Source organism: Cibotium barometz, chromosome 3, assembly GCF_041138505.1.
Source record: "Cibotium barometz isolate CiBa-2024 chromosome 3, ASM4113850v1, whole genome shotgun sequence".
NCBI lineage: Eukaryota > Viridiplantae > Streptophyta > Polypodiopsida > Cyatheales > Cibotiaceae > Cibotium > Cibotium barometz.
This window is the reverse complement of record NC_141048.1, coordinates 42,939,653-42,952,805: the sequence shown is the minus strand read 5'-3', so window position 1 is coordinate 42,952,805 and position 13,153 is coordinate 42,939,653. Positions and strand designations below refer to the sequence as shown.

At 39.5% G+C, this 13,153-nt stretch overlaps 1 protein-coding gene across 2 annotated transcripts in view; it reads left to right on the top strand.

Annotated features, from left to right (window-relative positions):
• Positions 1-11,645: 11,645 nt before the first annotated feature.
• Positions 11,646-13,153, top strand: part of LOC147640090 (ferrochelatase-2, chloroplastic-like) — a 55,460-nt gene continuing 53,952 nt past the window's right edge. The window contains exons 1-3 of one of the 2 annotated variants that reach the window (XM_086776990.1): positions 11,646-11,946; positions 12,391-12,532; positions 12,777-13,083. In XM_086776990.1, the coding sequence (XP_086633116.1) occupies positions 12,426-12,532; positions 12,777-13,083 (414 nt within the window). In that variant the 5' untranslated portion in view covers positions 11,646-11,946; positions 12,391-12,425. Of the gene's footprint in view, positions 11,947-12,390; positions 12,558-12,776; positions 13,084-13,153 lie in introns of both variants that reach the window. The other variant, XM_086776999.1, reaches the window with a different exon arrangement.

The window sequence follows — 13,153 nt, the reverse complement described above, 5'->3', positions numbered from 1 at the left end:
TTTCACTTGCTTACTTTGGAGTTTTGCTTGAACAACACCACATTCATATACTCCGGATTGATGAGTTGGCCCCCAATTTTAATACTTCTTTTGGCATGATTTATGTCCATTAGATGGTATGCATTGATTTTTATGATCAACTATAGTTTTTATGGATTTGAGGAGCTTATATGCTTTTATTCATGGTTTATAAGGATCTTTTGATCTTTTGGGATAATGATCTTTTGGGATAATTTCATGTGCTTTGATGGTAGCATTTGCCTTTGTTTTTTGCACTTAAATTTGGAATATTTTTCTTGTACTCTTGTACATATTCCAACTCGGATACCTAGTTGTTTATGTATCTAGGTGAGTTATTTTTCTACCCTAACTTTATTATGTTTTGGGTAGTTATCATTAGAAAGGCGCCAATAATTCAAAATCTTTTCTAATGATGTACTCAATAAGGGTTATTCCTTGATGTAGTCTCAGGTATATAGAGACAGATTTAGTATGTGAAAGTCTGGGATAAGGCTATCTTATTCCTTTTATACAGGATTTTATTCATATTTTCCTAGACGGCATACTAGGGAGTTTCAAATTGTTAAGGTATGTGTGGGTGGTATCATGGTGGTATGGGACGCTAGTGATCCCTCACATATATTATCTTATGGGATAATTTGGGCTCAAGATTGTTGCTTTGCTTACATCACTTAACATGTTGACCTCAACATTCAAAGACAATCTCATTTTCTAAATTCACTAGAAGTTATATTGTGGGCATTCTCTAGATAAACTTCTTTTATCTATAACCTACATGTTTTGATAAGGGTAATCTCGTCGGCATTTTCACTTGTTGAAATCTCTTTTTTTAGAGTTCAAACAAGTTTATCTTGTTGTGTTTGGATTAAGGAAATTTGGATTTTTCCTTTGTTGGCATTTCTTTCTCTAGTTTCGTACTTTAGGTGATTTATACAAATCAACCTGATAGGTTTATGGATGAACATATGTGACTCATCAAGATGTTGATGACTCTCTATGTTGGTATGGATAACTCGGGACGTCGTTCCACATGAACTTGATAAGGTACTTGAATTTAGGGAAAGGAAACTTTGTAGTTGACTAATCCCTGAGGTTAAAATTAGGTGGAAAGATAGAGAAATGGAGGATTCGACTTGGGAGTCGGTTGATATTGTTTAGTGCAGTTCTTCTTCTTTTCATTGTTTACAAGAGTGCAATGTTTTGAGAGAGGGGAAGTATGTTATATGCACATAATGTGTGCATATACTAGGAGGCTAACCCACATTAGGCTTGTGAGCATGGGAGCATGGGAACAAGCTCTAGTGGAGCATGGGTTAGGACTAACCTTAAGGGTTAAGGCTAGGGTCAGGCATCCAAAGGTCACATATGGGAAATGGAGAGTCAAGAGTCGCTTGAGGGCCCTCCTATATAATACACGCTTGGAGGCTTGGGGGCTTGGAGGCTTAGGTTATGGTCTCTTGTGTAGAGGTCCATATCTACTCACCTACCATTTCACACTATAGCTACATGCTATTAGATTGGAGTTATACCTCTTGATGGTATGGGACATCAAGTAGAGGTATGATGTATTTTATTTATAATTCATGTGTGCATCCCTTGGGCTCGGGGGTGGTGAGGTGGATGAGTTTATGCCTGATTTATGCATGTTTATGCATAACAATTATCTAGAGAGATCTTAGGGTTTTAACACTTAGGCTAAGGTCCCTTATATCATTTTTAACACTTAGACTAAGGTCCCTTATATCATTTTTAATTGATTCCTAATGCACATTGGAAAGTTCATTTTGACATTTTGTTTTAGGGAAAACTATTTTAGACACTAGGAGGATTTTTATATACAAAGATATCTTAATTTTGGATTACCTCTCTCTAGACATTTTCTCTCTAGGGTAAAATAAGATCTTTCTTCTATTTCACAGAGGAAAATAATTACAAGAACAGAAGGGGAGATTCTTACACCTTTACTTCTTCCTTTACGTGAACTTGTGTAGAAGTCCTGCTACACTAAAGTGTTTTTGTTTTGTGAAGACTATTGATCTTCACCCAAATTCTTCTCTTCAATGACCAGCATTGACACCAAATCTGTGAAGTTGGGAATGTTCTCCCGAGTTTGAATAGACATCTTGAATGCCTTGTATTGTGGCCCAAGACCACGGAGACACACTTCCATCTTATCATCATCAACAACAGAAACACCAATTGATGGAAGGGGTTCCTTAATTCCCTTGATCTTTAAGGCATAATCATTTACATACATATTTTTCTTCTCCACAGTATGAAGCTCATTCTTCAACTAAATCTTTCATGCCTTGGTGTTAGTTTCATATAGCTTCACCAAGGTGTCCCATGCCTTCTTAGGTAACTTGGCATCCTGTATATCCCCCTGTATATCCCCAATCATGGTGTCTTGTATACTAATAGAAAGACAATACATGACTTTCCTTGCTTTTTGATTCCAATCCTTGAATTCTTTTACATTGACAGCAGTTGGATTAATCTTCGGTATCTCTGGTGCCTCCTCATGTTCACCTTCAATGTAGTCCTAGTAACCTTTTCCCATCAGGAAATTTGTCAATCTAAACCTCTAAGCATGGAAGTTGTTCTTCTCAAGCTTCTTTGCAACAATCTGGTTTATTCCATCATTCGACATCTTGTTTGCAACATAAATTTACCAAAAACAACAGTCTTGTTTAACTTGCATAAACTGTTGTATTCTCTGCAGCGATACTATACTGCACCCAAACTGTCACAACTAGTGACCTCAATTTGCATACATACACCCAATGGCAACTTGAGACCACTTTGCACTACACGCAGTGTTTGCACAATCAATTTCCCTTCTTGCAGTTCCAAAAATAGAGTTCTATAGAGAATCAAAACTTACCCGCAGTGCTCGTGAACGTCTACGAATTGAAAAAGGGAGGTCTAGACGCGCTCAAAATGCATTTTTGGACCAAAAAATGTAGTTCAACGAACAATATAGTTGCCCTATAGCTCTGCTCCCACAAAGAAAGCTCCTCAATCAAAGTTTGTTTGCCGGTGCTTCCTGAAGAGCTCTTGACAAGGGTGTAGTAACCAACATAAATGGGAAAGAGTTGATGAAGCTCTTACCCTCGTACCGCTTCCTATGCTTCTCTTGCTTACCGCCCAACCCTTAGCATGAGCAATGCTCTAATACCATGATAAGGTGCAAGGGAGAAGAGAGCTTGAGCTCTTGCAAGCACACACACACTCGCACAAACCCTAGAAGAGAACACACAAGGTAAGAAGTTGAAAATTCTTCTTCTTATTCACATAACAAAAGAGGTCTACAAAGGAGAGAAAGTGACTAACAACATAATAGAGTATATACAAGCGGTCCATAGTGTGAACACGCTAAGTAGAGTGGGTAGGTGTGGACTAGTCCGTGTAGTCGAGCTGTAGAATCTCTAGAGCAAAGATATGTCGGTGTTAGCTACCAAACCCACTAGTGATGTAAATGTCGAACGCTAATTCAAGCGCCTCGTGAGAGTCATCTCATGTTAAGCTTGACATCTCAACAATAATGAATCAAAGGGTAAGTTAAAGAAGAGCTTCCTTGGGCCTATGAATCTCTCTCTCTCTCTCTCTCTCTCTCTCTCTCTCTCCTTTTCTTCACAATCTCTAGTGTTAATCACTTAATGACAATGAATCAAAGAGTAAGTTGAAGAAGAGCTTCCTTATGCCCACTCAAACCTTATTAAGACCTTGTTCAAATCTTAATACTACACTAAAAACTACTAAATAACCTCATTTGTCTTTATTTAAGTCTTAGTGACTGTAATGACATCTTAATATTTATCTTAACATTCCATTAACCTATAGTGGATTAATACAAATGTTGAAATTCACAATTGCAAGAGTATGATATCTAAAGCTTTATTAAGAGAAGCTTAACAATGGCACACTAATTAAGGCAAACAACACTCATAATCCTTCTCATTGCTTCAAGTGCCAAGATATAACTAAATTTATAGGATCTCTGGAGCCTTCTAGATCACATGAAATCCATGCACCCAAGGGCAATACATGTGTGCACACTCTACCCATGTGTCATCATGCGTATAACGTGTGACTCATAAATGCTACACGTCAACTTTGCCTTTTTACATTCTACCACTTACTCAAAACAAGCTTTGATCATTGGGGGTCCAGTGAGTCCTCGGCCTTATGGATGGGGGTGATGATGTTATTAGATGATGAAGGTGGGAAGCCTTAACAACCTTGGGTCTGACTTTATGGATGGGGGCGATGATGTTACTAGATGATGAAGGTGGGAAGCCTTGACAAAGGGCCATGTTAAACATATTGGCTAGTAAGGGGGCCATAGTATTAGACGCATAAGCAATTATGCACGAGTAATGTGCTTGGTGAGTAATCCCTCATGGTGCATAACTATACTAATGTGTAATTGTGTATGGCCTTATTGACATTTAAGACCATGAAGTGGTGCATAAGGTAGTAAATGGCATGCTATGATTATAGATTTAAGAGGAGACTTATGCCACCTCCCTGCCATACCTTGTGTGTATATGCACACTATATATATAAAGTGTATGTGGTCTCTTAAGTAGTACGAGAGAGAGTTTGATATTTGAGAGTACATTAGTGTGTTTTTACTGATGCACGATGTGGCTAGCCTTGGTTAATCAACCCACATTCATACAACAATCAATATTATTTTTTAATTATTGTGTTAAGATAGAAGTGAACATGGCATGATCCTCTCATGAGCATCTACCACAATTGGTTTATGATATCTACCCAAGTGCTCACAAGCTTCTATGAGGACAATGTTCCCAAGTGTGGATGATTGGTCTGGAATTTGGTCATTGCATCTTGAGCACATCTCAAACATTGAGAAGATGGACTTGCATTAACAAACTCATTGTTTGTACAACTCAGTCTCACCAAAGTGTCCATGATGAAGATGAAGGTTTAAGTGACAATTTCTTGATTAATTGAGCTCTTTGTTTTACTCTAGCTCTTCTCCCTAGGGAAGAGTCACCTTGTTAAATGGTGGCATTGATGCAAGACTAAGCATGCGGAGCAATATTTTTTTTAAATCGTTCATTTTGTCAATGGTTTTATTTGCACAAATAAACACAACGAAATTGGATTGATACAAACCTAAGGATGTGATGCACTGATTGGTGCATGATTCATTATCATTGTTGCTTTCAAGAAACAAAGAGACGATGTGATGCACTGATTGGTGCATGATTCATTATCATTGTTGCTTTCAAGAAACAAAGAGACGATGCACAAGCTTGCTCAATGGTGGCATTGATGCTAACTAAGCATACAGAGCACTAATTGGTCAATGATTAGTTCTTGTTATTGCTACAAAGAAAGATAATTGACATTCTGAAATGACATTAGATTATTACAAACCAAAGCATGTATAGCATTCACAAAGTCAATGAGCTAGGTTCATTCTCAATGTTGCTATAAAGAAACATAGAAGACTTTATGGAACAACATATGACTACAGTAAGAAACATTGATTTTGATTGCTTATTAGCACAAAAACAAGGATGCTATTAGAAGTGCACATGCCCAAATTTTAGGGGTAATAGTTAGAGGATCAAGGTGGATGCTCCAATCACATCATTGAGTATAAAAGAAGCCTCTCACATAATTATTGCACAACATCATGATAATCAACATTTGACAAAGTATAGAAGAAGCCTCTCACATAATTCCTGCACATCATGTTAATCAACAGCAGTTGACAAAGTTAATAATTTGACTAAATTAAATCTTATTTTATGCATTAATGTGGTGCGAAGGGAGGGGGCCACATCGTGCATCGTTAATGTAGTCTCAAATATCTGCCTCTCTCGTACTACTTAAGAAACCACATGCACACTCAAATGCTAGCCACAACATGTATCAGTATAAACACATTAATGTACTCTCAAATATTTGCCTCTCTCTTGTACTGCCTTAGAAACCACCACGCACTCTCTCTCTCTCTCTCTCTCTCTCTCTCTCTCTCTATATATATATATATATATATATATATATATATATATATATATATTATCATGGTCATCACTTCGGTGAGACTGAGTTGTACAAACAATGAGTTTGTTAATGCAAGTCCATCTTCTCAATGTTTGAGGATGCAAGTCCATCTTCTCAATGTTTGAGGTGTGCTCAAGATGCAATGACTCAATATCTGTTGATATGTCCCAAATGAGTTTGTTAATGCAAGTCCATCTTCTCAATGTTTGAGATGTGCTCAAGATGCAGTGACTCAATATCTGTTGATATGTCCCAAATTCAAGACCAATCATCCACACTTGGGAAAATTGTCCTCATAGAAGCTTGAGTACTTGGGTAGATATCATAAACCAATTGTGGTAGATGCTCAGGAGAGGATCATGCCAGGTTAACTTCCATCTTAACACAACAATTCAGAAATAATATTGATTGTTGTATGAGTGTGGGTTGATTAACCAAGGCTAGCCTCATCGTGCATCAATAAACACACTAATGTACTCTCAAATATCTGGCTAAGAAAAGCATGTCCATCAATGAATATGCCTTAAAGATCAAGGGCAATATTGAATCCCTTGGGTCTATCAATGTATCAGTGGAGGATGATGATTTGGTGAGTGTTTGTCTATGAATGGGCTTGGCAAAGAGTACAAGCCATTCAAGACCTCCATTGCAGCTAGGGAGAATATTCCCAACTTTTGGGACTTGATATCTATGTTGATCGTAGAAGAAAAGGCTTTAGGTGAGTATTCTTCTTCACAAAGCAAGAACACATCGAAACAGGCCTTCTACTCTAATTCAGGTAGAGGGCGTGGTCGAGGCCAAGGTGGTGGTCGACAAGGAAATCAGAATTCTTGACAACATCAGTCCAATGATTCACAACAGTAATCATACATAGGTGGAAGAGGCTAGTCTAGAGGCAGGGGGAACCAAAGAGGCCAAGGTGGTTGGCAAAGAAATCAAAATGCAAATAGCATAGAGTGCTATTACTGTGGCAAACCAGGACACATGGCAAAGGACTGCTACAAAAAGCAGAATGACATTAAAAGTGGGAAGTTGCAGCACAAGGCAACTATGCATCATCTAGTAAGCATGGAGGTGATGACACAAGTGAGTAGCTGTTTGTGATGCAGCACATGCTTAGTTTCATAACAGGGGATATGTCAGGATCTCAAGATATATGATATGTGGATTTTGGCACCTCTAACCACATTACCAGCCATGCTGAGTGGTTTAAAGATATGCAGAAAATGAAAAAACCAGGTTATGTAGAAACAGGTGATGATACTGCACATCCCATTACACATGTTGGTAAAGTGCCATTGTCTATGCAGGATGACAAAATGAAGTACTTGGCTGATGTACTTCATGTTCTGAATATTACAAAGAACCTGGTTTCTGTTGGACAGATGGTTGAGAAGGGTCTACAAGTGAGGTTTAATCCTCAAGGATGTTTGGTGGAAGACTTCAAAAATAAGCATCGCTTGGTTGCAAAGGGTAAGAGAAATGGCAGGATGTTTACTTTGGATGTGAAGATGCCTGAGATAAATGTAGCCATGTTTGCGCATGGAACGTGTGTCATTGCAAATATTGACATATGGCACAAGCGCATTGGTCATGTGAATGTAAAGCGACTGAACTCTATGCAGCCCAAAATATTGTTGCAAGTTTGCTAAAGTTTAAGGTTGACGATATGCATAAGGCATGTGAAGCATGCCAACTTGGTAATAAGCAGGCCAAACATGCTTTCCCACATGAAAAGCATGTGGGAGAGCATGTGAAGCATGCCAACTTGGTAAGCAAGCCAAACATGCTTTCCCACATGAAAAGCATGTCAGTGCTGCAAGGCCATTGGATGTCATACATTCAGAAGTATGGGGACTGACCAAGACTGCAACAATTGCAGGTTGCAAGTACTATGTTACATTCATTGATGACCACACTAGGAAAGTGTGGGTTTATTTCATGAAGGAGAAAAGTGAGGTGATTGCTCATTTTCAAAGATTTAAAGCCTTGGTCGAGAAGGAAAAAGGCATGCAAATAAAATGCCTAAGATCAGATGGTGGGAGAGAATATTTCTCCAATGAGTTTAGTGATTTCGTGAGAAAGTAGGGAATCAAGAGGCAGTTTAAGTGCAGGTACACTCCGCAAAACAACAGAATGGTGTTGCTTTGCTGAAAGGAAAAACAGGCACATTGTAGAAGTGGCACGTGCCTTGATGGCTGAACAGAATATGCCACATTACTTTTGGGCAGAAGCAGTAGCAACAACTGCTGTGTACATTATGAATAGGACACTCGCTCTGCAGAGCTGTTCATGGTGGTATGAATCCTGAATAGAAGTTTACAGACCAGATGTGTCTAACTTGAAAGTGTTCAGGTGTATTGCATATGTACATGTTCAGGTGTATTGCATATGTCTAACTTGAAAGTGTTCAGGTGTATTGCATATGTACATGTTCTTGATGAAGTGAGAACAAAGCTGGATCCAAAGGCAGAGAAATGCATCTTTATTGGTTATGCTATGGAGCAAAAAGGTTATAGATGCTATAACCCTACCACTTGTGAGATGCGAGTAAGCAGAGATGTGGTCTTTGATGAGATGAGTAGCTGGTATGCACGAGAGTAGTGAAGGTAACAAAAGATACAGATGTAAGAAGTGCTGATGTTGCACCACGTGTAGAGAAGCAATCACAGGTGTTGAGTGGAATTGGGGATTCCTCGAGCAGTGGATCCAATGTTAGCCCATGGTTAGGCAGGTTCAGGAATGATGCAGGTACACATGTATCATAAAAAGGGAAGGAAAAGGTAGATCAACCTTTTGTGCCTGATCTGTCAGCAGGTCACTCATATGTGGATGGTGACTCTAGTGGCTATGAGCAGAGCCTTGATCAGGAGCTTGGCATTCTGTTTGTGGGTTACTCCTGGTGTAAGAAGAACTAGGGCTATTTTGAGGACACTTGGTAGTGATCCAGGCATACGCATGTCTATGAGGGTTAGATACCCTGTTGATAGCTTGAGATATGATAGATATACAGCCCATCATTATGCTTACATGGTAAAAGCAATACAGAAGGTTGAGCCCACTTGCTTTGAGGAGGCAATTGGAAATAAGAAATGGGAAGATGCCATGGATGAGGAGATGGCAGCATTGGATGCAAATGCAACATGGGAGTTAGTGTCTTTGCGTAAGGAAAAGAGGGCAATTGGATAAAGTCAAGCACAATGTTGATGGTTCAGTGAGCATGTACAAGGCAAGATTGGTTGCCAAGGGCTATGCGCAGACTTATGGCATAGACTATGAGGAGACATTCAGCCCAATTGCAAGAATGGCAACCGTGAGAGCTGTCATTGCTATGGTTGCAGCGAAGGGTTGGTCTTTATATCAAATGGATGTAAAGAATGCTTTCTTGCATGGTGATTTGCAAGAAGTGTACATGATGCGGCCACTAGGTTATGAGAGTGATGTACATCCAGATTTTGTGTGCAGGTTACGCAAAGCCTTGTATGGCTTGAAGTAGGCACCTAGAGCATGGTCAAACAAGATCGGGGAGTAGCTTGTTACCATTGGATTTTAGATATCCAATGCAGATTTTTCACTATATGTGAAAAAGACAGATAGAGGGATCATGCTATTAGTTATCTATGTGGATGACTTGATTATCACTGGTGATAGTGATGCAGACGTACATGATGTCAGGATGCTTTTGAAGCAGAAGTTTGAGATGAAGGATTTGGGTGAGCTGTGGTATTTCTTGGACATAAAGGTGGTGAGATCACCTCATGGCATTTTGCTATTGCAGAGGCAGTATGGCTTAGACATGTTGTCCAAGTATGGTATGACAGGTTGCAAGACTATTTTAGTGCCATTGGAGTAGAACACAAAGCTTTCCATAGATACAAGTGAGCTTTTGGAGGACCCCACTACATACAGGTGCATAGTGGGTAGTTTGATCTACATGACCATTACAAGGCTAGACTTGAGCTATGCTGTTGGACTTGTGAGTCGGTTTATGCAGGCCCCTAGGAAGCCACACTTGGATGCGGCTAGACGGATCCTCAGGTACATAAAGTCCACAGTTGATTATGGACTTTTCTATGAGACTGGTATAGATATACAGTTGCATGGGTACAACTTTTGGAGGACCCCACTACATACAGGTGCATAGTGGGTAGTTTGATCTACATGACCATTACAAGGCCAGAGTTTGATCTATGCTGTTGGACTTGTGAGTTGGTTTATGCAGGCCCCTAGGAAGCCACACTTGGATGCGGCTAGACGGATCCTCAGGTACATAAAGTCCACAATTGATTATGGACTTTTCTGTGAGGCTGGTACAGATATACAGCTGCATGGGTACACAGATGCTGATTGGGTTGGTAGTATTGCAGACATGAGATCTACCAGTGGTTTTATGCTCTCATTTGAGAGTGCTGTTGTGAGTTGGAGCAGTAAGAAGTAGCCAACAGTTGCCTTGGCGAGTACAGAGGCAAAGTATAGGGGTGCTGCTATGGGCAGCTTGTGAGGTAGCTTGGTTTCAGAAGCTACTTGGTGACATGGGAGAGCCCGTGGATAGGATAAGTGTCATATATTGTGACAACATGAGCAGCATACATTTGGATAGTAACCTAGTATATCATGCTAGAACGAAGCACATTGAGGTGCATTATCACTTTGTGAGGGAGAAGGTTCTAGCATGAGATGTAGATCTGGTATATGTCAGCACAGAGGATCAGGTGGCTGACATCTTCACGAAGGCATTGGGCACAGAGAAGCTCCACAGGTTTAGGAGCTTACTTGGAGTGCAGTGTGTGGAGTTGAGCTCGAGGGGGAGTGTTGAGATATCGAGCTCAACTAGTGTTACGGCGGACATTGATGACCCCCCTCGAGCTCAACTAGTGTTACGGCGGACATTGATGACCCACCTGGGTGATAGCTTCCGCATCTACACCACTGACATGGTTGATGAGATTATGGGTGATATTCGGCCAGTGGGATGACAGGCTATGTGACAGCCATTTTGGATTATTAGAGACTGGCATAGTTATAGCGTCAGGTTCTTTGTCAGGCTCACATTATGGACTGGCATAGTTATAGAGTCAGCTCTTTTAGTCAGGTTCACATTATGGACCGACCCTTGTATGTTATAGTAGTTGAGTACTAACCCATATAGTGTGTACTCTTATCTTTATGTTATATTGGTTGAGTAAAGAAGAAGAAGATAGGAGAAAATTCAGCTATCCATCTCTCTCTTGTGTCTTGCTCTCTCTTGTGTGTGTGTGTTTGCTTGCTAGGACCCTCTTGACCACATTCTCTTTATTATGTACTCTCAAATATTTATTTGCCTCTCTCTCGTACTACCTTAGAAACCACCACATTGTGCATTTGTAATAAACACATTAATGTGCTCTTAAATATTTGCCTCTCTCTCATAATACCTTAGAAACCACCACATGCTCTCTCTCTCTCTCTCTCTCTCTCTCTCTATATATATATATATATATAGTCAAAAAAATAAATTATATATATATATTTCCCCTCCCCCGAACCACATGCACAACGTTTGAGTCAACACTTATGTGCGATGAGGTTTTCAAACCTTTTTTCTTTTTTCCAAACACTACATAAGTTTTCATTTAACACGGACCAAGCAAAATTGTAGGGCTACTCTCTCTCCTCCGTTTCCTTACCCTTGGTACGTACTTCCATGCTCTTTGATGGAGCGGTAGGCTATCACGATAAAAGCCTCTCTCTCTTCCCCTCGCGCTTTACAGTGTATAAATTACATTATATCATTACTATAATTCATTATCTGTGTGCGCGAATGTTCTCATTACGCATCGATCAGCTCATTTTTCCTGCTCGTTTTGCTCGGTCTGGCAGCTCTCTACATCACAATTGGTAAGTTTTTTCCCCCAAAATCCTGTGTTTTGAATATCTTTTTATTTAATTTCACTGTTTAGAGAAAGGGTTACTGTTTTTTTTAAATTTAAATTTGTTTATTCGCAGTTTTTTGAGGGTGTATGTATCAACTAGAGACTTGAGTAGCTGGATTTTATCTTTTTAATGAAATGCATTCTTATCATTGGTTTTGAATGGGTCCTTTATGTTGATTTCAAATGGGTCCTTCATGTTGATTTCACCTTTATGAAATGGATTTTTTATATATATTTTTTGTTTCGGTTTACTGGTAAGGTATGCTCCAACCAGAAATGTGAATAGTTCTCTTTGATTAAAACAAGGGTTTGATTTCAAATGTGTCCTTAGTTTTAATTTTAGAACCGATTTTTTTACATTTTTTAAAAAATTTCCAATAGAATTCTGATTTTGTTTTTTCTTTTTCAGAGATTTTGCAGAGGGTCCCCATTTTGTGAAAGTCAATGCTTCAGTTTTTGCCCATAATGCAAATAGACACAGGCCGGGTGCGCTATTTGACAAGCTCAGTTCAAGGGGCAAACCTTGCTCAAAGAGCACACTCTGTGCACCAGTATGCCCTACATTACCCTCAATGCGTAATGTTCTTGTTCATCTAAAAGTGTTTGTTTGGAAATCAAACAGCTGCCCATTTTCATGGACAACCCTTTGATGCATGTATACATATGTTATACACCACCACAATTCGAAATGTTTATACATTTGAGAGCGTTTTTAGTATCCATATTTTTGTAATTTGTCATACAATGGTTATGGTTCAAAAGCTGAAATTTGACATGATGCTTTCTTTGTCACAGATCTAAATATGTATGTAAGCTGTCGTTTGAGGGCATTGTGTGCCGGAAGAAAGTTCATAATAGCATTGGCAGCCATTTTCAGATTGGCAAGGTCTCAAGATTGCATCCAACAAGTGGCAGAACAACACCCGGATGGTCACCCAAGGTTCAGTTGTTTCTGAGTTGGGCACTTGCAAAAGAGGCTGAGGGGGTATTGGAGCTTTCAAACTACAAGAAAGAGAATGTGGGTGTCCTTCTACTTAACTTGGGGGGACCCGAGACACTTGAAGATGTGCAACCGTTCCTGTATAACCTTTTTGCAGACCCAGTAAGTACGATGATGGTATATCGAGAAGTTTGGCTTACTACTCATGGTTTGATTATCGTACACCCAAATA